The sequence below is a fragment of the Rutilus rutilus genome, assembly GCF_951802725.1.
Source record: "Rutilus rutilus genome assembly, chromosome: 24".
Classification (NCBI taxonomy): domain Eukaryota; kingdom Metazoa; phylum Chordata; class Actinopteri; order Cypriniformes; family Leuciscidae; genus Rutilus; species Rutilus rutilus.
Genome location: NC_140228.1, coordinates 19,938,624 through 19,964,971, shown reverse-complemented (window position 1 = coordinate 19,964,971; position 26,348 = coordinate 19,938,624). Strand labels below are relative to the sequence as shown.

Sequence of the window (26,348 nt, the reverse complement as noted above, 5' to 3'; positions counted from 1 at the left end):
AGTTCACAATAACAATATACTGTCCACATGAAAATGGGATACATTTTTGGAAATTATGTCAGTAGGGATATAGTTGTGCTCTACAGGCATGACCATAAAATATTTGGCTTACAGGTAATGGTGGTAATTCCCATATCTCTTCGATAGTAACAGCTTTTCTGAAATAAAAAATACAATACAATAAAATTAAGATAGAATACATTTTGACATTTGTGTTACTATTAGGTTTTACTTACTATGCTCTTTTTCTTTTTCTCTCTGTCTGTCTATCTCCCTCAGGTTCTCGATTTCCCAGTCCTAGGTTCACAAATCGGCCCAGCAGAAAACGACCCCTTCCCAGCTCCCCATGCCTGTCTGACCCCAGTTTTGACCTGCAGGCCATGATTCGCACCTCGCCCAACTCTCTAGTCACTATTCTTAATAATTCCCGCTCCAGCTCATCCACCAGTGGATCCTACGGACACCTCTCAGCCGGCACTATCAGGTACATACAAGAGTAAATAAAAAAGATTTTTTAACAAAACATTTTTGAATTATTTCTGACTGGCCATAAAACTGGATTTTACATTATTTTTGTTTACAAATTTTTTTTTTTTTTTCGTACGTCATATGTCATTGGAATTGTTTAGTTTTTCCTTCAGGACAGATTATTGTGTCACTCACAACCTTTTGAGATGAGCCAGTCTTCGTCTCTCACTTGACAGGTTTTAAAATGATAGTTTACCCTAAATTCTTTATTTATTCATCTTCCTGTCATTCCAAACTTGGACCCTGTACCAAGTATGAAAATATAGAGAGTGGTGTATATTGGAACAGACAAGAGGCATTAGAATGCGAGAGAGATTCTGAGAAAGAGATAGACAGGAAAAGCGACCCGTGCTGAAAGTGGACACTCCAGTACATCCTCAGCAGTGAAGTGATGAATGAACACTGGACGGCGAAATAAACGAGGGAACATAGAGAGCACTATTAGGAGGAAGCGTGTGAACATATTCCTCCCCTCCTCCCTCACACTCGTCTGTCTGATATGCATCACCTGATTAATGTTCTCTCCATCAGCTGAGGAGAGCTTTATCCTAACACTGCCGCTACGCAATCGCTCATGCTGGAAAGGAGGAGAGGAAGGGGGAATGACAAATGAAAGGGTCATGAAGAGGGGGACAAGGGAAGGAAGCGAAGTCTGGGCTGAGGACAGTAACACAAGCTTTAATGGGAAAGAGAGAGAATCTGTTGTGGATGAAGTGAATAAAACTCACCCACTTAGTATGTCTTAGTTGAAATTCAATAGTGCTTCAACCTGGGGGCTGTTCTTAAGTGTTCACTGACCATCCTCTGCCTTGTAATCTCGTTTAATCTGTTTCAACAGCTGAATAATTCATGTTTTTCAAATGATCTCACTTATATGGGGCTCAATTAGTTTGGTCAGTTCATAGCAGGAGTCCAGACAGATTTTAAGTGGATAATGAAGCGTTTGTGACATCAATGAGACTGTTATTGACATGGGGGCTAATCAATATTCAGATACTGATCAACCTAATGCTACTTTAAGCTGGGATATCTAAATTTGTCCCAGTCACAACACACTCCCATATTCCGACTTACTGCCTACTCTCTGCCAAAAATAGTAAGCTTAAATTTTTTGTTTAAATAAGTACATTATCTAAGTTCTCATAGTGCTCTCACTGAGTTTTTGTGTGTGTGTGTGTCTGTCTGTGCGTGCGTGTGTGTGTGTGTGTGTGTGTGTGTGTGTGTGTGTGTGTGTGTGTGTGTGTGTGTGTGTGTGAACACTACTATAAAATGGTACAGTTTATTTGGGGTCAGTAAATAGTTTTTATGCTTTTGAAAGGAGTCTCTTATGCTCACCAAGGCAGCACTTATTCGATCAAAAATAAAGTAAAACAGTAATGTTGTGAAATATTATTATTTAAATTAACAAATATTATTATTATTATTATTTTAATTTAAAATGACAACTATTATTCCAGTCTTCAGTGAGACATGACCCTTCAGAAATTATAATAATAATTGGTGCTCAAGAAACATTTCTTACTATTATCAATGTTGTTGCACAATCTAGACCAGTCACTTCAGCACACTACATTTCCCATCCTCTCTGGCTAACACCTGTGCACACTCAACAATCACCACAACTGTCTGCCATCAGCCTCATCAGTTTCTCCATAAAATCCAGCACCAAAAACACAAGTGGGTCTGGTCGCGTTGTTCTAGGCTGAACTTCAACATGACTACCCACTTGTGGATTACCTACCTGTGCGATCATATCTTGAACTGTCAAGTCTTCAGTCTTCTGTGATCATCTCGTCTTCCAGTCAGCCGGTCTTCCAGTCATCTCCACCTACAACAGAAAAGAACAGTCATTTTCCTGCCAGTTTCACCTTAACTATTTGCAATCCAGAGACACACCTGCTACCATCCTGTGTGTCATTCAATAAACTATTCAGATTTTACCTGTGTCTGCATTCTTCTGTTCCATGAAAGAAGACCAGACCTAAAATGTATTATGCACCGCGATTTGTTGTTGTGGCTCATGAGAACCTGGACTTTTTTTTTATCAAGACCTTCTGCCTTGCCGTCACCAGCCCCTTTGACGCAGAGACCCTGAAGTCTCTGCTCTGGATCGGGGTGAATTACTATCACCCCATAGACCTCCCAGACACCTCTGGACTGAACTGGAGGGACGCTATCATCTGGTGTCTAGAGAATGTTTACAGCTGGACACAGAGTCCGTTCCACGACCATCGACCACAAAGGAAACGTGTGACCCCCTGCAGACGGAGAGCTACCGTGTGACACGTCAGCCAGTGCCTGAAGATAAGAGGGCAGTATGGACACTCGCCCCGGAAGAGGAGCCCCCAAGTGAGTCTGACCAGGGTTGTGAGCCCACGACATCGTGGCCGAGGGAAATTTGGTGGATTTTGAGACTGAGGACTGGCTGATTGACTTCAGCGCAGAGGTATCGTCTCCCACCCTATCCCACCCCATTTTGGATTTTTCATCGCTGTTCCTAGACAGCACAGATACCTGCATGAACAATGTATTTTTACATTCAACCCTGTCTACCTTTTTATCTGCCTCCATCACAGCCCTGCTTAGCCAGTCCTCCAGCCCTGCCTCTGCTAGAGGTTGTCAGCCCTTCGCCATTTCCTGCAATGCCATCTTGGTCTGTGCCTTCGGACAACTACCATGTCCTTCTCAGTCACCAGACCAGTCACCTCAGCACACTACGTTTCCCATCATCCTCTCTGGCTACCCCCTGTGCACACCTGTCTGCCATCAGCATCATCAGTTCCTCCATAAAAGCCAGCACCAAAAACACATGTGGGTTTGGTCTCGTCGTTCTAGACTGAACTTTTACCTGTGGATTACCTACCTGTGCGATCAAGTCTTCAAGTTCAAAAGCATTTATTTGGAATATAAATCTTTTGTAACATTATATATGTCTTTACTGTCACTTTTTATCAACTGATTGTGTCCTTGCTGAATAAGTGTAAATTTCTTTAAAAAATTAAATAATTACTTAACCCAGAAGTGTATGTGAAATGAATTTTTTTTTTCTGAGATTTAATTTCCTCAGACAATTTTATTAATTAATTTGTAATGAGTACTACAACAGATGTTAAACCGGAGATGAGATTTTTTTATTTTTTTTGACATTCAGTTTTTGTAACTTCTCTATCAAACTGAACGATGTATCTACCAAAGAGACATAGTGTGAGACATAGCTAGCATCCCTGACTATGTGTCACTCAGTTTGACATCTGCCATCCAGCACTATTAGGAAATGCCTTTACCTGGTGACTTTACCTATGTTTGGGTGGGGGTCTCAGAGAAAGAAAAGATGACAGAAATGTTCCTCTTTCCCACACTGAGAGTGATTATCAGTGACTGTTTGTAAGCTAATCAGTCATATCTCGTGTATACATGAATAGACAGACATGGCAGGCGAGGGTCCAAGCCCAATGAGTGATGAGACAGCTGCGTCAGCCATGCAGCGTCCAGCTACATTGATTTCCTCTCTGCCTTTAATAAGACCAGTAGATGTATGAGCTTGTATGGAGCGGCCAGCATGTCCCACGATGAATGGAAACCCCTATGAATGTCTGTTATTGAGCACCAGGGATTTGTCATTAAAGAGACTGTGGCATCTATAGAGGAGGAGGTGATATATGAAAGTTCAATAGTGTGCTTAAATACAGCTTTTATTCTCTACAGGTGATTCATAATTTTTGCATGAACTATATTGGAACCTTTCTTTAAAGGGTTTATAATTGTTGTTGTTTATATATTTGTTTATTAATTAAGATTAACAGTGTAGTAAATTATATTTGTATTTTTGGGCTAATGGTAATTATTAATATTACTAATTGTATTTTATTGATAATATTATTTTATATTATAAAAAAAAAACTCCTGGATGTGTGTGTGTAACTCCTGGATGTGTTGTGTAACTCTGGATGTGTGTGTGTAACTCTGGCCTGCAGCTGTTACACTACCTTTCAGAAGTTTGTGTTTTTTTGTTTGGAAATTAATTATTTTATTTAGCAAGGCTGCATTAAATTGATCAAAATTGGCAGTAAAGACTTTTTATTTCATATAAAAAAAAATATATATAAAATATAATATATAAAAATGTCTATTTTTAGTAAATGCAGTTCTTTTGGATGTTCTATTCATCAAAGAATCCCTAAAAAATATTAAGCAGCACGACTGTTTTCATAGACTCTCAGGCACCAAATCAGCTTATTAGAATGATTTCTGAAGGATCATGTGACTGAAGACTGGAGTGATGGCTGCTGAAAATTTTACTTCACAGGAATAATTTAAGGACTTGTTAAAATAGATTCAAATAATAAAACAGTCACTTTAAATAGTAATATTTCACTTCTTTTTTTTTTCCAGAAAACGTTAAAAATCGAATTATAGTGTATTATAAATAATATTAAATTACTGATATTCAATCAATGGCAAATTTTATATAAAGAAAATTTGTAATCTACCACATCACCATTTCACTCATTTGCAACATGAACTTTCTCATGGTTGAATCTTTCTTATAAGCTGTTGTTTTTTTTCCTCTATTTGTCTTTCAGCCCTGCATTGAGTTTTGCATATCCTCCGACGCCTGTAGCACTACAAATGCATCAGCAGCTGATCAGTCGGCAACCGGGTATCGTAGGTTCTGCGTTCGGACACAGTCCGCCCCTCGTGCACCCAGCTCCTGCCTTTGCCACCCAGAGACCTGTTCCTGGGATCCCCCCCTCTAGCCTGGCACCTACAGAACGTTCCACAACCTTAAATGACTCACAGGTCAGTTCTCAATACTGTATGAATTATTGATAGAAAAGATGGAGAGATGGCAAGAGATGATGGAGACGAGACAGTTTAACGCAAGCTGGATTTGAACTCGTGTTTCCCATATGAGCACTACATCTCGGTTTTATTGGAGCACGTGTTAACCGCCTTCACAAGTCAGTTAGAATACAAATGCAAAGCTGGGAGAGCTAAAATTAGATGAAGCAAGATTTTTTTCTTTCTCGAGTTTAAGCAACACAATGCATTTTTAAATCATTTAACATGATTGCTTTTGGGTGTAAACAGCAAATAGAATTTGTTTAGATCACATAGTGATTTTCCCCCTCAAGGCTTAAATTTATTCAGTGCTTATCATCACAAGAGCCAGCGCTATTTGTTATTGTGTGTGGCTCATGAAAACATGCACCACCAACACAGCAGCATATATAAACAGCTGAGAAAGTGTGGCTGCAGACAGGCCTCGTGGGAGTTTTTCCCTTGTGTGCATGTAGTCTCTATGTTGTGTCTCGATGTGGAGAGCTGGTGAGCTTGCCTGGAAGGTACCTTTGAGAAATAACACCTAGCTTGTTAACAGCAAAAATCCCACCACCTCCACCATTAATCAGACACAGATACATTCTCAAACCTTCCCTTTGAAGGATGAGCGTAAAACTGTTTTTCTTCTTTCGTTTTTTCACCCAAGTGTGCTCCCATCCATTTATACTCACCGTGTTGACTCGATTTTTTTTTTACTTTAGTAAGTTAACTCTTAGTGTTTCCAGAGATTGTCCCAATGCCAAGTCTCTCCTTTCAAGCCATTACAGACCCACTACTCCGTCCCAACTGTCATCCATTTCCCCCGCCTGACCACAGACAGCACCAGGCTCTTTAATAGAAGGGCATCATGGGACATTTGTCTCACCATGTGGTTGCAAAAGAACAATTAATGGAAAAAGAGAGAAGGTGTGAGCATTGCTCAATGTGACAGACAGAGAAATAGCAGAGCACTGTTTTTTTTATTGAATTTCTAAGCTCTCAAGGAACTTTTTTTTTATTTTAGTTTTATACACTTCATATGGTATACAATATATATTCTTAAGATTGTCTTTAAAATGTATTCATAAATTCATAAACATGAAACTTGAGCTTAAAAGGGATAGGTCATCCAAAAACAAACATGCTGTCATTTACTCACCCTAATATCATTAAAAACTTGAATGATTTGCAAGGTTTGAACGGGTGTTTTCGGCAAGTTAATGCACTGGTCACTCTGCTAAATAAATCATTTTGCAATCCAAAAAGGGTTTTGAACAGCTTAGTAAATATATTTGGTTAAATCCTTGACTGAATCCCTGTGCCTTTACCAAAATGTCAGATTCATCTGCTCTATTTTCAATACTCAATGCAAAACAGTTACTTTTTGGCTTCATTTTGAGTAATATCTTCCAATTTTGTACATGTACAGTATGTTAATTAAAGAGTCACAATAATGTCAATAAGTACTTTCACACGTCTCCTGTATTTTTGTGTGATTTAAGAGCAAAGGAAGCTGAAAGCAGTTAAACGCTCTGCTAGAGGAGTCTGGCAGGATAAACCTTCCTTCAGAGCCAAGGAATCATGCTCTCTCATCCAGGGAATGTTACTTTTTTCTCTCCCACCGAGTCCTTCTTCTTTACTGGCTCTGGTCAGTCACAAGGGACTTCCTCTGGCAGAGAGTAAGAGAGAGAGAGAGAGAGAGGCAGTGAATGAGCGGATAGAGTCAGAAGAGGGGATATTGCTGTTCAGGGAGAAATTGAGAATAATGTCTGTTTCAACATGTTAATTGTGTTTGTTTTTGTGGGGGTTTTGTTTAACAAAGTGGATTTGTTATATGCATGTGTATTATTACACTAACAAAGAAGATCCATTTTTTGAGAATAGTACAATGTTAAAATCAAGCTTTTTTGATATACCATCGCAGTACTGTGGTATTCTCTAAAATACAGTGGTAATATATATATATATATATATTTTTTTTTTTTTTTGGACTATAGCAATACAGTAGTTTTTAGTTCAGTTATGTTCCATGCTAGTCCCTTGTGTACTATTGAATGAGCACTTTTAGTGTGCATCAAATTTCAAAAGCATATTTTTATAATAAAATAATAATCATTTATATAGGCCTATATATATATATATATATATATATATATATATATAATTTTAATGAAATAAAAAGCCACTTAAAGAGGAACTTAAATACACAATCGTGATTGACAAACAGCTGTGGTGGTGATAGATAGAGACCATGGTTACAGATTAGTGGCGGGAAACAAAGGAACACAGGAACTGAAGATTTACAAACCAAAAGTCCATGAACAAAACTAAACTGCACATAATGGTGACAATATCTATGTTTCTTAACACATTTAAATGCACTTTGACAGCTTGTCAGTACATTCGGCAATGCACTTTAATAATTTATTTAGTTATTATAAAAATAAATTACATATAAAGTTAATAAGTCCTACTTAAGTTGGTCAAAAAAAGCACTCTAAAGTCCAGCTTATTACAAATTTAATCTATAATACATTTTCATTTTATTGCAATTAGCATGCAGTTAAGTGTCTGAAAACATTATGTTCAGTTCACCTTTAAGTATATTCTTTTAAAAGTATAATATTTACGTAGGCTACTAATAAGTAAACTAAAGTGTACTTCTTTTTCACAAGGGGGCACAATGTTATCCTTTGATGGACAATGGTAATACTGTTTTTTTGAAGTACCTTGGAGTACCATCTCATGAATGTGAACATGAATATGGTAATCATTCAGCCTCCAAAATAAAATTGGACCTACATTTATGATAATGATGATTATACTCTTTATGTGGTAACTTATTTTTTATGTGTGTTTTTTAAAAATATTTATTTCTAGACTAAACCCACCAGCGAGTCGGCTGTGAGCAGCACAGGTGATCCCATGCACCACAAGCGCTCTAAACTCAAACCAGATGAGGAGCAACCCAGCCCCGGAGCTGTTAGCATGCAGGTATGCATCTTCAAGTGCACATGCATATATATTGGGCTACACACACACACACACACACACACACAACCTAAAAAAATAAAAAAAATTAAGGTTTCCACACATGCACACACAGCAAGAGCTTTGGGACCAATTATGTTACATACTGTAAAGCTATTTATTTGTGTGTTTGATTTGGTCGCCTGTTGTGGCACTGCTTCAGATGCGATAAGCCCCATTGATCTCCACAGCTTCAGAAGGAAATTGTTTTTCTTTTAATCAGATGCTTAACTGAATGGAAAAATGAAAGAAAAATTAGATGACACATTTTACTGACACATGGTTGGGCGACTGCTGAATTGAGTAAAAAGACCTCTGTTTTTATTGTTTTTCTCATTTATTTTCTCTCACTTTGTGGTCCAAACAGAGCTAAATCAAATGTACTATATAACCTACATTTGACTGCAGGCCTCTGAATTCACAAAACCTGGTTTCCATTTCCAAACCTGTTAACACCTCTTGAACTTATAAACAATCGCCAATTCTGCATAATTTGTGGCACCTAAAAAGCAAAGTGCTTTTTCCAGGGCATTTTTCCCTTGATAAAAAGAATAACATCCCTGTAAAGGCATACAGCTAAATGTTTCTCAAGAGGTATTCCAAATAGCAGATCCATTTTTATTAAATTTAGCATTGTGTTTATGATTACAAATAAGCTCATCTAGCTGTCATGTACTCCAAATAACATCATTTATCATACACCGTCTCATCTGCACTGTTGAATAACTCTCATATACCAGGCCACACATATAATTTTTTCACACATAGTAATTTCCTTCACATCACGCTGCAGTAATACACATTAGCGTTATATTTGTATGTGTTTTCAAATGTGTTTTCATTATTGACCCAAATGCCCTCACCAATTTGCTGCATGCGTTTGTGGCAGGAGCAAATGGATGGAATGACTCTGGTAAAAGAGGAGGGCGATAAAGAGGAGGGCAAGCAAGAGCCGGAGGTAGTGTATGAGACCAATTGCCACTGGGAAGGTTGCTGCAGGGAGTTCGACACCCAAGAGCAGCTTGTGCATGTGAGTGGACAAAACATCTGTGTTTAATCTATGGAAATGTTGAGTCTCTTAATAGAATCATTTATGATAAGGGTCTTAAATAGGTGGAAAAGACACACATTCACACCTTGAAAGCCTATATTTCGCTTCAGACATCCCATTTGTCACAGCTACTCCCAAGCTTGGGCATAGATTGAAGGGACATGAAAGCCCACTTCCTGTTGAAAATACACCACTCTGTCTCCCTTAACCACTTCTCTCTGGACAACACACACACACAGCCATTCTTTTAACCGCTCTTGTCTCCTATCATCCACACAAACACACACATTCAAAGAAACACACACCAACCCCAAAGGCACACATCTGATAGAAAGATTCCCAGTTCTCCAAGGCTGTCTATCCTTACTCTGACATGGCAATCCATGGCAATCCATGGCGGCCATGCAAACCCCTATCTATAATTGAAAGCCTCCAGTTGGAATGGCCTGCCTCCCACATTTGAAGGCCTGTGCTCAAAGCTTGAAGATCTTGACAATTTCTTGACTGTGTATTTGAGAGAGGGATGTGCACATTGTTCGCTATATATCACGCATTTTTTATACGTTTTAGAAAAATCTTGAAATCAAAATTTTGACTTTAGTAATTGAGTGGTAGATAAATTACATGTAATAATTATGAATTATGCATAATTACATGTAGCTAACCCTAAACCAAACCCAATCCTAACCCTAGCCATATAGTTAATTACTATATCTGTTACAATGTAACTTATACATTTAAATACTATGACAAATTTTCACAATCTTCATTTAGCTTTTTTTGCTAATAGTCCTGAGGTATCACAGATTACGTTTTAAAAAGTATAAATATGTAGTCTTCATTTATATCAGGTAATTAAAATATAAATGCATATATACAATGTATATAATATAATAATAATAATAATAATAATAATATATTTTTTTGTTTGTTTAAAATAGTTTGAGTGTATCACATTGTAGGACAGATTAAATATCATATCAACAACCCAATGAGTATTATTTTGTGAAAAAGTGAGTTTTATTCTATTCTAATTCTTTTACTTTCCTCCATTAGCATATTTTTTTAAGCACTGAAAATGAAATAGTTTCTTAAATCAACATCTGATATTCCTCAAATCACTGTGATATTCATCACTCTGTCTCATAAAAAAAATGCTTGGTTTCCAATTCTTTTGCCTTTTTTCAATTATTGTGTTTTATTTTGCCATAGCCACATGCTAATAAAAATATTTGCCTACACTCTAATTCATTCTCTCCCCTCTAATTCAACTGAGCAAGGGATGAGGCTTCTTATCGCTCTTTTCTCAGTAATAGGATGAGAGCAGTGTGTGGACCACAGTGAATCTCATCCAACAAAGAGTGGTGGGGAGGGGGGGGGGGGGGGGGGGTATTTCCATATATCAAAGAGATATAAGACCCCTCCCCCATATCCCACGACCTCCATAAGATTGTTTGGTGGGAGAAAAAATAAAAATAAATCCAAACATTCCATTCTGTTCACATTTTCTGTTTACACTTTGGAAAAACAAATGTTTTATTAAATAAATGTTTATATACTGTAGATTTATTATGCTAAAAAAAAAACTTACAACCGCAGCACAGAAAAACTATATCCCAACCTAAAATTAGACTGTGATATGTGGGGGAAAAAAAGTAAGATACATTAGCATAGAAACAAAACCACTGAGCCACTGTGATATTTTAGAACAATCTTAACGATATAAAAACTGCCAGCACATCAGTGATGTAAAACATGCTCACACCATGACACATTGCTGCACTTTTTTATCAGCACAGCTTAGCGCTCTCAATAAGATAAACATCAAATCTCTGCAACTTAGTGCACTTATCTGCTCTACACAGTCAGCATATACCAATCGAGTGTCAAATTGTACTGATTTATTTCATTATTTTTCTTTTTTTGACTTATCCCCGAAAAAAAAAAAAAAACACTCTGGCCCTTATTACCCCCAATCAGGTTGCCTTGGTTCTCTCTCAGTCTTTCTCTTTGCATCTCACTCAATAGGGGTACTCTAGTTCATAAGGGCTCTTTAATGTTAGCTGATGCGTGTGGGTTTGCTGGTAAACAAGGATGCCCAGTGATAAACGAAACAGAGAGACATGAATCTTTAACCCCAATAAAATGGTGATTTTGACCTGTCCCACCTCAGAAGTCTTGACCTCCTCGACTGTATCCAACAACTGAATCATATAGTGTCCTAATTTTTTACATAATCTGCTGAATTGATATTTGATTTGTTGTAGGAAACTACTATTTTTAATTATTAACTCATACCAAATACCCAAAGTGTAATATTTAGCCATTTTACACTTTAGAGTCCATTTGTACTCTCATTTGACTGTTTTACTAAGAGTTAATTTTAGATCCTCTTTCTCTCTGACTCCGTCTCTCCCTCCACCCTCAAGGTGGTTTTGACTGATGGTGGCGCTGTGGGGTGGTCTATGTCCTTGTGTGTATATGGTAAGAATAGCACTTTTAAGCTGCTCTGTGCTCCTCCCTGTGCTGGGGGAGATAAACTTGGGCTGAGTGGGAAGGCGGACCCCTATCTGGCTGCTGGCAAGGACCCTTTAATTGGCAAAATGTAGATTTTTTTTGATCAGGAAGAGGATTAGACACCTTATCTGTTTGGAGTATCTTATGCGGAGATGAAAAGCTGCGCTGAATTACACATGCCAATTGACTCCCCCCGCACACATTACTATTGCTCTCCATCTTTTTATGCCTCTTGTCAGCTTTTTCTCCTTTTTTCATTGCGCTTTAGCAACTGACGTGAAAAAAGAAAGCATGATTTATTAGTATGTATGTGATAACGCTAAATGCTGTTGCGGATCCCGGAGCTTTGTGAAATTGCCGTGTAAACAGGCACTTTTCATGTGTGGCTGCATTTTAGGCCATGGCCTAGAAAAAGTAACCAGATAAGAATACAATACAGATGAATTTAAGAGAGCTTCAAATTTGGGCACTCATGCACGTTAGGGTTGTAAGAAAATATTGAAACACAATTCACAAAAACACTGTATCAATATTTAATTATCTGTTTAGATCTAAGATTTGTGGCAGTGGCTTTGTTTTGAGGTTTAACTCCGACTGCAATATGGCAGTGTTGTTATCTCTGAATGTAAACTGTCCCTTACGAAAAAAAAAAGTTAATTTTATGAAGTATACTTTATGTAGTAAGTGTACTTATATCAATGTACTAGTAGTAAACTTGTAAGTGTACTATTTCAATACTGCTTGGGACTAAATTGGCCCACTATTTAGTATATAAAAGTATATGTTTAAGTGTACTGTAAATGCACAACTAGTTCACAACTAAGTTTTTTTCATTTGTACTGCATCTGTACTACAAGTGAACATAAGTATACTAGTAGTTTACTATTTTAATACTTGTAGTACATTTTTTTAGTATATGAAAGTACACTTTGAAGTATACTCTCAGTAAACCATTGTTACATCCACCCAAATCAAGACTACATAAATATATAACAATACAGGTCATTATCATTAGCTCTGATAAGGTTGTGTGTAAAGCTCCTTTTTTTAAATAAAACCATGTATTATGTATTATATGTTGCCACATTGCTCCACCGGCATACGACATAACTCCAGCAGGGCAGCTAGCTGTCTCTTCGATTCTTTGTTGTCGGTCACTAGCGACAATACTCATTAGGGCTGTCAAAATTGCTCAAAAATGACCTTCGAATATTCCCTCTAAAAAAAAACACATAGCTTATCTTCAAACTATTCGAACATCTGGTTGCACATTTTGTCAATGACGCGCATTACGTCAATAACAGGACAAATTAATACAAAGAGACATAACTACTTGTATAGGTAGTTTATTTAAGTTTAAACATATTTGACAACGTATTACCTACACGAAAACAAGTAAATCAACTAATGGCCAAGACCGCAGACCTCACTCACTCTCGCTCGCTCACTCGCAGGCACTTTCTCTCTCTCGCCCTCCCTCAAGCTGCGTTCACACCAAACGCGAATAGAGCGTCTGGCGCGAGTGTAAAGACGCGTTTACGCGTGTCTGGAGGTCTTGCGGCATGAATGAGGCGTCACGCGCTCTGTGCAGTTTAAATGAACAACAACAATAAGCAAATGTTGAGTGCTGATCAAGAGTTTTGTGCAAGCAATTTAAGGTCGCGACTCTTATATAGCAGGCTTCATTCAGTGATTGAAACAAATATTATTAACATTAATTGAAGTTTTACAGTATATAGAACCGACATTGAACGCTCCGAGCGAGCTGTGCTGTGGTAAACATGGAACTTTTCCTTGACATGAAACGGTAAATAATCAAACCAGTGGAAGCCTGCAGTGCATGAAACTGCTGTATCTACCTTATTCATGCAATATCTATTCAGTCAGTACAGTAGCCTACACTTCAGAAATGTTTCTGTTTAACGTTAAATAAAATGATCCCTCAGGCAGCGCGCCCACTCGCAAAGCAGACAGCCGCGCCTCGTTTTTCCACATTCGAATATTCATTTTCACCTTCGAAATTCTGTTTTTTAAAACTATTCGAATATATATTCGAATTTAGAATATTCGTTGACAGCCCTATGGGATTTGTAGTGTCGTAGTGTCACACTTATTTCAGATGCCTTTTGAAAAGACTACAATTATTCAACCCGCCAAAGTGGCTAGTTGGAGTGACTGCGTTACCCGCCACGAGCAAAATCCACCCGCATTTGGCGGGTTGGCGGGTGTTAATGTCAAGCCCTGATTGTATCGTAAACCTTGTATTGCGATGCGGAGTGTATCACCAGATTCTTGCCTATACACATCCCTAATGCATGTGTGCGCTATGATGGAAAGCAGTAATCTGAAAATATTCAACTTCACACAGGCCATTTTGCTCTATAGTAATGTAAGAAAGCAAAAAATATATATCTGGAGCTATGCCCCAGGGTGCATTTGTTTGTATTTGCATGCAGCAAACAAATAAAAGTAAGCATCTTGTTCCTTCCTCTGAGTCTGGGAGTCCCAGTGGTTGCTGTTGTCCTGTACCATGGCAGGCCGAAGATGAATAGATCTCTCCTCAAAGCTGCACGTGTAGCATCAGCACCTGTTAGTCTATTTCCCTTGGCTGCAGCCTCGTTCACTTACAACAACGCCATCATCCGCTCAATAACCATTGCCATTACATCAGGCCATTAGGGCATTAGTGTCACCCCCCAAAACACTTCCCTCGCTTCCTCTTCCATCCTTTTATCAGCGTGGCCAGGTCATGCATCACGCACGACAGCATTAAGCTCATTTGTACAAGCGAGAGTACCAGCATTCAGGGATGTGTTGCAATCTCTCTCTGCTGCTCTTTCTCTGTGTTATCGAGCGACAGGGCCGGCAGACAGATCACATGCCACAGGGAATCCCACTTGGAGCGAGGAATAAAAGGAAGGATGAATGAATGAAAAGAATAGTTTTAAATCGAGTCGTCGGCAAATAAATCAACAAATATTCATTAATCCGAGCGAATCTTCTCATGATAAGGGTTTTTAGCTATGCTTAGAATTGTTTGGAATCTGTGATTTCTACAAATTTAGCAGAAATCTTCCATACATCTTTTAAGGATCTGAAGACTTTCAGCAAAAAAAAAAAAAAAAGGAAAAAAGGAAAGCAACTCCCAGCACATTTTTCTCAGATTTTCCCACAAATATACCAAAATATACAAATAAATAGTAGGTAGTTACTTGTGAGCTTGTGGGTGGAATGATGACAAGATGTGGGAATCTTGTCACTCTTGTTTTAGGAAATTATACAGTCTGATTACATTACTTAATTCTGTATTTATGTCACTAACAATCTAAGTTTACTAATGGACAGTGGGCTGAAGACATTAGTAGTTGATTGAGTTGTAAATTTTGATTCTCACCCTTTAAAAGCTAAGAGGGCAACTGAGGACTGTTGTGATTTATTCATATTATATGGCTGCACTGTTACATTCTTGATTCTGATTAACAAATGTTCTAAGGTGTTTCTAACTGGGTGATTATGAAGTCTTACCCGCTTTACATTTCTAAATCACTTCACCTCAATTATTCCAGTTGTTTCAAAAATCCATGCAGTCTACCCCCAAAAAAGAACATTGGTCAAGTAAATCAGGCCAAGGGAATTGGATAAAAGAGACAAAAATATTCAAACATTTTCTTTATTTGTCTATTTAAAAAAGGGCTCAAGCCACCATAGGAGTTAATAATTAACTTGGTAGATGGTTAAAACCTCAGCAAGGTTTGCTTGTGGACAACTCAGAAGCTGAACCCTTCAGAGCGAAGCCTACCGCCAAATAACATTCAGAGCCTCTACAATAATCTTAATCAAACAGAGTGGTCCTGACTGAAATTAGTTTGACCACAAGGTAAGCAGCACTGGCCCGGGCGGCCGGACCTGAACAACAATAAACACCCTGTTGATGAGGACTTGAAGGGGATTTAAAAATACTGTACATGAAACTCTCATTTAAATGGGGTACAGAGCAGAGACAAAGTACACAACTTCCTTACTTGAGTGAAAGTACAGATACTACTGGTCAAATTTTACTCCATTACAAGTAAAAGTTGTAAAGACCAATTTTTACTTACGTAAAAGTACAGAAGTACTTGCTTTTAAAAGCACTTGAGAATCAAAAGTAAAAAGTAAATGTCAATGCATTGTTTTATTATTGTTGCATTGTTACAGTACCTTATGCCTCTGAAGCAACATAGTGAATACACCTACCAGTAAGTAGTAACTGTGGAATTAAGAGCTTTTAGAATGTTACAAAACCTATAGAAATTAAACAAAAAAGACAGCCATAATCGTCTTTTTTATTTTATTTAACACTCCTACCACCCCCACAAAAGACGTACACATCTATGTGTATCCATTCATGCACATTTTAATCAAGTGGTCTGTAAATTAAAGCTGTGTTACTGACCAACAGCAATACTGCTTTAACAAAGAGCAAAACAGGAATACTTATTTGCCATGAAAATAAAACTTTAACTTTAAGTTCTACAAGAGGGATTACTGATAGGATATCAGACAAAAATCCAATCACGTTTTAGAGACGAAAATAAAAATAAATTCATGCCCTGACTAACATTAATTTCTACTCAAGGGACCTTAACAGAAATGTAGTGGAGTAAAAAGTAAGATATTTGTCTTTCAAATGTAGTGAAGTTAAAGTAACAAGTTTCCAGAAAAAAATAATAAGTAAAAAAAAGTATGCTAAAGTAAATGTACTTTGTTACTGTCCACCTCTTTTACAGAGACATTTTTATTGGTCATAACTAGCACAGACAGTGGAAAAAAAATAAGGCAAAAATTACACTTTTAGTGTACATGTGCCGACTTCCTGTGTTCAAGCACACTATCAAATGGAGTTACTTTAAAAGACTATGTTTTCGGTTACACTCTAAGCATTTGTGTCAAAAGTGAATACTTTGGGCTTAAGAAAGCAGTTCCATACACAGCGTTTTATGGAAGATGTTAAAACGAACGGAAATTTGTTACACAGTTATTCTCAATTAAGGTCTGGCATTCTCATGGTGATCAGTTGACATAAACTCAACCCAGACAGGGGATTGAAGGTCAACTCTTTGTCGAAAAGAAAAATCTGAATGACAGTCCGACTTTGACGTCTAGTGATGAAGAAGTGCAAATATTGAGTGTGCACATATACACTCACTCAGCTCACACACAAATGTGCATGTTTCTCAACCAAACTCTGTGAAAGTTTGGCTGTAACTGCAGCGAGGTGACGGGGAGGACTGTGATGCAGGCCGCCTTTGTGTCATGAAGAGGAATAAAGGATGAGCTCTGCTCACTGTCTCTGCTGCCACCTCTCACTCTTTTTTAGAAGCTGTTTCACTCTGCCTTTTCTTGGACTGCAGCTGTCAGTCTGGTCTGTCCCCTCTTCTACTCTGTATGTAAGGGAAGTCAACTCAGGCTGTCTTTTTTTTCCTGTTTTGTCTTTCTCTCTTGGCTTGTCTGTCTGTCTGTCTGTCTTTCTCTTGCATATTCTTCCCTGTATTCCATACGAGATCGTTCTATCTCTTGCAGAGATGCTCAGTTGCTTTGGAATGCGTTAATCCCACTCGCTTATGTTCAGGATATTGTGTCTGTTCCTTTTAAATCAAATGGCTTCAGGACAGGAAAAGCACTCATAAGTGCTGCACACTGTTGTATTTGTGTGGATGCCAGATGTTGACCTCATTTGCTCAGCGGTTTACGTGAAAGTGTGTGTTTTCCTCTGAAACCTTCAGCCCTTCACAACTCCCTTGCTGCACGTGTGTGCATGACAGAGATGGCCAGACAAATAAAAAAGGGGTTACATAGAGAAAATGAGGTGGAGGCAGCATGTTGAGAGAAAGATAGAAGAAACGCAACAGGGATTTGATGGCTTGTAGGACAGAGAAGGGGCAAATGACAGCGAGTGAGAGGAAGTAATTGGTTTGGTTAAGACAGGGGTGACAGTATCAACAAGAGGGGCGAATGAAGATGATGGGCTGCAGTTGGAAAGCTCTGGCATTAGAAATGCTTTCACTAAACTTTCAATATCTTTCACCCCCAACACATCCCCCAATCCACCCCTTCTAAAACCTTAGATTCAAAAGTTGCCACAGCAGCACATCTGTCAGCACTTGTCAACTATAGACCATAGGCCTATAGTGATGGGAGGTGACAGGGGTTTATTTGAAATCCCATTTAAATCGGACACTGAGACTCACAAACCATGATCACTCACAACAGACTGAGCATACTGAACAGACGAGAGAGAGAGAGAGAGAGAGAGAGATTGAAAGAAAAGGGGAAACTGACACGAGAAAGATCATTGTAAGGAGAAGCAGGGAGTTTGGAAAGAAAGAAAGAAAGAAAGAAAGAAAGAAAGAAAGAAAGAAAGAAAGAAAGAAAGAAAGAAAGAAAGAAAGAAAGAAAGAGAATCATAGAGTCTGAATGACTTTACATTACAATAAACATAAAGAGATTTTTAACAATTACTTTTCACAAACATACAACACAAATATAGCATTGTTTTCCAATTAAAGAAATTGATTGTAAGAATTAAAGTAATTGAAATTAAGTGTTAAGGACTAACTGATCTTACATTTCTATAGAAGCCCATTTATGCCACATAAGAAAAAAAATCACGCTTTAGTATATCTTGATGACGTCAAAGTTAAGACAAAATATTTGACTCATGTCATAATTCTGACTTTTAATCTTGTACTATGTCATAATTTTGAAATTTTATGCCATAATTATGACTTTTTATGTCATTTTTGGATTTACAAAAGCACTTTTTTTTTCTTATGTGTGCAGAAATGGGCTTCCATACAAACTGCACATAAAGCCTGACAAAAGACAAGGAAAAGATAACTCATGTAGATGTCTGAGTAGCTTCTTTTGATGCTCAACATGCGTTTCAATGTTGAGATAGCTCTGCAAACTTCTCTAAAAGTTCCCTTAAAGACTGCTGCTGTTGACCACTAGAGAATGAGACACCATAATCTTAGATATCCTCCATAGTGTAACCCCTAGTTTTATGATGCAGAATCTCTTCTATAAGATATTGCATAGATATTTATTGTTTTGAGTAAAATGTATACAGTATACTCTGTGCTTGCAGTGGTTAAGCAATTGATGAGCAGTTACTGAAGCCTCAACTGTGTGATCCTGAAGCCCTCTAGTGGCACAACAATGTCATTGCATTGCATACAAAGTAGATGTTAAATATTTGACTCACTCAAAAAATGTGTCAATAAGTACATTCAATCTAACATGTAAAACATTAATAGATGTAAACTCATTTTTTAAATATACAACTCTTGTTAAAGTAGACATAAGGGAAATATTTTTTACCGGAGCATAGTGTGGTAAATGTTTCATACTATGTATCATATTATTCATTAACATGAACTTTGACCCTCTCTTCCTCTCACAGCACATAAATAATGACCATATCCATGGAGAAAAGAAGGAGTTTGTGTGTCGCTGGGAGGAATGTTCAAGAGAGCAAAAACCCTTTAAGGCCCAGTACATGCTGGTGGTGCACATGCGCAGACATACAGGAGAGAAGCCTCATAAATGCACGGTGAGAATTACATTAAATACATTTGTTTTTTTTGTTGTTTTTTTAGACACTCATTTCAATAGGTAGAACAGCTTTTGATCTGAAAAAGTTTTTTCTACAAACCTACCTGCTGCAAAAGCCTTGGCCTATCTAGAACAAATCTATGCAACTGTGTGTCCTTTTCTCTGTCAGTTTGAAGGCTGTTCAAAGGCCTACTCCAGACTAGAGAATCTGAAGACACATTTGCGGTCACACACAGGAGAGAAGCCATATGTGTGTGAACATGAAGGTTGCAACAAAGCGTTTTCCAACGCGTCCGACCGAGCCAAACACCAGAATCGCACACATTCCAATGAGGTAAATTCACACACATGAGTGTACCAAGCAAAATGCCTGCTTCTAACACTGTCAGGTTTGGACAAGTATGTTCCTGGTCTTCTTATGAACTTCTTATGTTCCTGGTCTTATGGTGAACAATTCACCTATTGATCCACCTCTGAAACAACTTTAAATTTTCGCTGACATCACCATGCCATTTTATTTTTCAGCCCATCCAACTTCCTTTCATATAACGATCACGACCAGCTAGCTCCTCTCTGAATGCGATAAATTCTTGATGGATAAAATTAGGTCCCATCCTACATAATTTTCTCACTGAATATTCTTTTTACTCAAAATACATCACATCTCTGAAGTAGAATGGGTTGTGACTATACCATTCATGTTGACTTTAAGTTGAATATTTCTATATGATGCCGATGTTCCCTCTCTCTTTACTTATCTTAGAAACCCTATGTCTGTAAAATCCCTGGTTGCACTAAGCGATACACTGACCCCAGCTCTTTACGGAAACATGTTAAGACTGTACATGGTCCTGAAGCCCACGTCACCAAGAAACAGCGTGGGGATACATACCCACGACCCCCACCTCAGCCACGAGAACCTGGAGGTAATGAACAAAGCCGGTCACCAGGACAACTGCCTCTCGGAGCGATCACGGACCAAAGGGAGTATAACCACGCTACCTCGAAACAGGATGAATGTCTACAAGTGAAGTCAATCAAAACAGAAAAACCCATGGTAAGCTTCCTTCCATGTAAAAAAATAAATAAATTACAAAAAGTAATGGTTTGCTATACTTATGCTAAAGTTTCATCTCTAAAAATGTACAATAAATAAACTGAAATCTAACCTTTTATGTCCTTTTGACCATGTACAAGCTAGAAAGTTTCAGGAGTATTCCTGTATTTAAATACAGAAGTGAATCCCCTAAATTATCGTTCTGTGTGTGTGTACAGAACACACTCCTTTGATGATTAACACCGTGGTATCCATAGTAATGTTCTGGCGTCTCACATGTTTGGTATCCACTATATTTGAACAAAGTAATATTACAGTAACCAAAGAATCGTTATGTTTTGAAATTTTAACTAAAACACAATCAACAGAGGCCTTATTTCCAATATAAAGCACTTGGATTTATTTTGGTTTATTATAGGCTTATTCATGTCTGCTATTGTTTAGCAAGATCTGGCAACATGAATGAGTCAAGCCTAGTACCTATTTCTCTGTGATTTTCTTACAGAACACATACAGAAGAGAGAAATATCTCTGATGTGCATTTAAATATGTCATTAAAAACTAGTTGTTCGGTTACATACACACTGCGTAGAAGTGTTGTCACTACCTGCATTTTTTCGGGAGTTAATACGGTTGTAGAATGCAGTTGTCACTGCGGGTATACATAACGGGATTAAGCATTAAAGAGGTGAAGTGACAACCAAATTTAACTGCAGTGTTTGGCCTTTGTCTTACAAATGTTTACTTCAAAACTGATGTCCCCTTACATTCCTGGTTTCATAGCTGCTCAGCTAATACTTGCTTACAGCCAGCTACATTTTGCCTTGCATGTGCAAATAAATAACTGAATATCTTTTTTGTCCACTACCACACGCATTACTTTTCCTCTCTTAATAAGGACAGTGGGTGATCAGGTGAGAATGGTGATGTTATTATAGGTCTGATCTTTTCTCTTTTTATTACTCATTCTATCCTTTGAAGTCTGGGCCATCTGGATCAATTTTGGCTATTCATTCAGTCATCGGTCAACAGCATCATGTCATCTCTTACATATTTTAACGCTGAATGTAAAAATATTTTTTTTGTTTTTTATTTAAAGCATGGTGCATACTTTGTTGTCATAATATTGTTGCTTATGGTCACATGAGTATTATATCAGCTTGCATGACAAAGCTACCTCTAATAACTGTTTATGTATTTGGCTCTGGAACTCTGTTGCCGTTTTAAATCAGTGAGCTGTGACTGCACTTATGGTTTCATTGTGTTCTGGATCTTTGTACAGCTCTAGGTTGAGAAAACGCAATCGCAAATCGCAAAGAAAAATACAAGCTTTCTTACACCACTACTATCAAGATAGCCAATTCTTTAGCAGCCATTATCCATTTGCAACACACAAAAAAACAACCTAATTAGGACCCAACAGCTCTACAGGGAGACCATTGTTCATGTGCCCTGTTTTCTGAAAATGGGGCAAACAAGCTTACCTCTACTCCCGCTGTTGGTCATTTAGTTCTTTTATTGGCAGCTGGTGAGCATGAGGGAACCTGTTTCTCACACGTCTGTGATTTACTTTAGTTTACATTCCATGCTGACGTAGTGATGAAATTGATTCAAATACAGTTTTATGTAAACTGAGAAAGAAGAAATTGTGTAGAATTATTGCTCACATTAACCATATACTCTTACAGAAGTCTTCAATCCTGCTCCAGGAGACCCACTGTTCTGGAGAGCTTAGCTCCAATCCTAATCAAACACACCAGATAAACCAGATAATTAAGGTATTCGGGAAATTACAGGCAGGTGTGTTGAAGCAGGTTGGAAATAAACTTTGCAGGACAGTGGTCTCCAGGGGCAGGGGTGAAGACATCTGCTCTAATAGGTCTTGTAATATGGCTGAGTGCGAGAAATTTTCTCAACATTGCATTTCATTCTCCTCATTGCATTCTTCTGTTTCACCTATAGAAAATGTGCCAAAATATCAGGATTGTTACATTTTTGTCATAAATGTAACATTTTAAAAATATGTTCTCTTCTTTCTTTCTCTCTTAGACGTCTCAGCCAAGCCCTGGCAGTCAGTCTTCATGCGGCAGTGACCAGTCCCCCGGCGGCCCCCATATCGGCCGTGGAGTCCAGCTTGCTGTAAACAGCATTGGGTTTGTGGGGGAGGTGGCAGTGCTTAAGGACCAGGAAAAAGAAGAGGAGGAAGAGGAAGGAGAGGGAGAGGAGGAGGATGCCCCCATTATGGACTCTACAGTATCCACTGCAACAGCCACGACGGCAACACTAGCTTTGCAGACACGCCGAAGTGTAGGACGGCCCCTACGCTGGATGGAACATGTTAAGATGGAGAGGTTAAGGCAGGTGAATGGAGCTGTGCCTAGGCTGGGACATCTGTCCCCAACACCACCCCCTAAAGGCCAGGCCCTGCCTGCCCTCACAGGAAAGGGTAAGTTTTACTTTCAGAGCTTTGTCAACATACCAAACTCTACAAATTTAAGTGCAGACCACCAGGTGTTCTTATAATCTTTTAAACTTAAAGGATTAATTTATCCAAAAATGAAACTTCTGTCATCACCCTTATGTCGTTTTCATGACTTCTTCTGCGGAACATAAAATAAGATATTTTGAAGGTTTGGAATGATGTGAGGGTGAGTACAGTTTGACAGAAGTTTTCTTTTTGGGTGAACGTACCCATTTGTGTCTAAATATGACTATAATGGCATAATAATGATAACATTCAACCTCTCCTAACAAGAGTATCTCTCATTATTAGGTTCATGCCTTGGTAGGAGTAGTTCTGTGGGGGTGCTCCAGCTTTCTCCACGTCCTGAGCCGTCCAACACAGAGCTGACAGTTTTGAGTTTGCTGCATGAACGGCGGGACAGCAGTGGTAGCAACACCAGCTCTGCCTACCTAAGCAGCAGCCGTCGCTCCTCTGGCATCTCCCCCTGCTTCTCCAGCCGCCGATCTAGCCAGGCCTCGCAGTCTGAGCACAGCCATCATCGGCGTATCCACAATCTCAGTGCCACTGATTCGTATGACCCTATCTCCACTGATGCCTCCCGACGCTCCAGTGAAGCCAGCCAGTGTGGAGGTGGAGGAGGAAGTTCAGTTGGGATGATGTACGGTGGAAGCTGGGGTGTTGGAAGTGGAGGTATCGGAGGAACTGGAATGGGAGCAAGAGGTGGTTTGAACCTCACTCCAGCTCAGCACTATCACCTGAAGGCCAAATATGCAGCTGCTACAGGTGGGCCTCCTCCCACACCCTTGCCCAACATGGAGCAAATGAGTCTAAAGACTCGCCTGACTTTGATGGGAGATGGACAGAACACAGGCCAGCTTACACTACCACCACTGGTCAGGCCACGTCGCTGTAGTGATGGCATGCACAACTTACAAGGCAGTCAAGCAGTGTATCAACGGAGAGGACTGTACCCTGGTGAAGGTCCAGGGAATAGCGATCGAAGAGCCAGTGACCCTGTGCGCCCACGGGATCCTAGTGCTTTCGGCTTGCCACAGGTACAGCGTTTTAGCAGTCTAAACAACATGAATTCATTACTCCATCTTGCTAGTAATCATTACTCAGATGGAGAAGATCACAGTCTAAGTCTGCAGAACTATACCTGCCAAGTAGGTAGCTTTCAGAAGAGTCTACACTCTCCATGCCCTCCTAGCATCATGGAGCAATCAGCACTTGAGGAATTGGCCATGGACCAGGATGGTCTTTTGTTACATGTCAATGAAGTCATCCTACCAGATGATTTGGTACAGTATCTCCATTCTCAAGATCAGGAATCGGCTCACAACCATAGCAGTGATTCCAGTCCCCAAAGATCCAGTTTTGACCAGGGTATTGCAGACAGCCAGAACTTCCTCAGCCCGCAACAGGAAGAGGCTGAAGGGGAAGACACTAGTAAAGATGTAATGCCTATCCAGTGGAATGAAGTGAGCTCTGGTAGTGCTGATTTTACTCCACCCAGGCAGCAATCTCAGAGGTGCGAAAGATGGTCAGACCAGAGTGGCATTGTGAGCAACCCCTTTAGTCGATTTGGAAACATGATTGTGCAGCAACAACTGCATACAGATTTCATAGATCAACACTTAAGTCTTCAAAGAGACATGACAGGTATGAGCTACAGGTGCAGACATCCAGAGCAGCATCAACAAATTGCAAAACCAGCCCAGCAGCAGTCCAAGATTAATCCAGGCATTAAGACTGAGTCTTCCTCAACATCCCAAATGGAATCAAGGCACAATAACTTTGGTCGACCAGACTTCTCTCATATCTATTTGGGGCCCATCCGCCCTAGCTGTGCCCAGCAGACAACAATATCCCAAACTCACCTCCAGCAAAATCACACAACACATCAAATCAGCGGTAACCTTTTGTTGCAAAGACAAGCAAACTGCAGCTTGTCCCCGGCAACACTACTGCCTCACCAGCCCCAGCCTCCTATGACCCACCCACCTGTCAACAGTGGCCATAGAGGCTTATATCACCCACAGTTCTACTCCACTCAGCATGTAAGCAACAGTCAAAATGCACATTCATGCCTGCAGCAAAGCTTAAGAAATGGAAATTGCACCAATTGCTCCCTTACAAATCAGGTTTCAGGGCTGAAGCTTGAGGCAGATGATCACCTTCAAACTAGCACTTGCTCTTCCTTTCAGCAACAACAGCCAGTGTTTATTGAGTGTTTTGACACAAAAGAGTCCAAAACTTCATCTTCTCACAACATAGCACAGTCATGTCTAATGGAGTCCTTGACAGAAGAGACAGAAACACCTTCTGAGGCTCTTCTGTCCCCTGGGGTTGATCAGGTTACCAGCACGGTAGAAGGAAGCCCAGGTGTCCTAGATATTATGGGTTTAGATATTTCTTCCATCCTTGAGGATGGCTTTGAGCAGGGTAGTGTGGTGTCTGACATAATCAGTCCTAGTTTTCTCCAGGGTCTGTCTCGGACTTCCTCTCGACTTACTACTCCTCGTGTTTCTGCTACATTTCACAGCATGCATCCAGGCACTAACAACATGGCTATAGGTGACATGAGCTCCCTCCTTACCACCCTCGCAGAAGAGAGTAAATTTCTGGCTATTATGCAGTAGTCTGTGAACTCCTCCTCCAAAAATAAATAAAAATAAAATGGTAACTATGTTATAGATAAGATAAATATAACAGACATATGCATGTAATGTTTAAATGTGGTCTGTGAAAAAAAAGTACTTACTTTATACTCATTAAAATAGTTTAATAGGCAATGTTGACAAAGAGTTTACAATCTACTTTAAAGCTGTCTCATCGTCCTAGAGGCAATGACCAATAAAACCATATAGATGCATATATAGAGGTTATTTTTTTTTCTTTTATACATATAATGATGACAGGAGACACTTTCCATCACATTGAAAAATTATTCTATGTGTTGTTGTTGCTGTATGTGTTTTTTTTTTTGTACACTTTTGCTACAAGTGCATGCTATTTTTCTTATCAAGTGTACTCAGTGTCCACTAAATTGAGTAGGTTAACTCATGTATTGTGTACCTTTATTTTAGAGTGCATTGCATACTTCAAAAACAGTGTTGAATACAGACAGACTTAACTGTCAACAGGTCAAGACAGGGTCAAATATCACTCTTAACAAGCCCATGTGTCATATTGTGATTATTCTAATTGTCTTTTTAAGTGTCTTAAATCAATGATGTTTCAGTGATTTCTTAAGTACCAAATGTTGTTTTGATCAATTTTTT

General features: G+C 38.9%; 1 protein-coding gene across 1 annotated transcript in view; it reads left to right on the top strand.

Moving 5' to 3' along the window:
- Positions 1 to 25,815, top strand: part of gli3 (GLI family zinc finger 3) — a 182,165-nt gene extending 156,350 nt beyond the window's left edge. Inside the window, exons 7-15 of the mRNA XM_084399264.1 lie at positions 280 to 484; positions 5,112 to 5,328; positions 8,230 to 8,343; positions 9,269 to 9,409; positions 19,392 to 19,541; positions 19,713 to 19,877; positions 20,307 to 20,600; positions 22,650 to 23,046; positions 23,374 to 25,815. Coding sequence (XP_084255390.1) covers positions 280 to 484; positions 5,112 to 5,328; positions 8,230 to 8,343; positions 9,269 to 9,409; positions 19,392 to 19,541; positions 19,713 to 19,877; positions 20,307 to 20,600; positions 22,650 to 23,046; positions 23,374 to 25,706 — 4,016 coding nt within the window. The 3' untranslated portion in view covers positions 25,707 to 25,815. The remainder of the gene's footprint in view (positions 1 to 279; positions 485 to 5,111; positions 5,329 to 8,229; positions 8,344 to 9,268; positions 9,410 to 19,391; positions 19,542 to 19,712; positions 19,878 to 20,306; positions 20,601 to 22,649; positions 23,047 to 23,373) is intronic.
- The last annotated feature ends 533 nt before the right edge of the window (positions 25,816 to 26,348 follow it).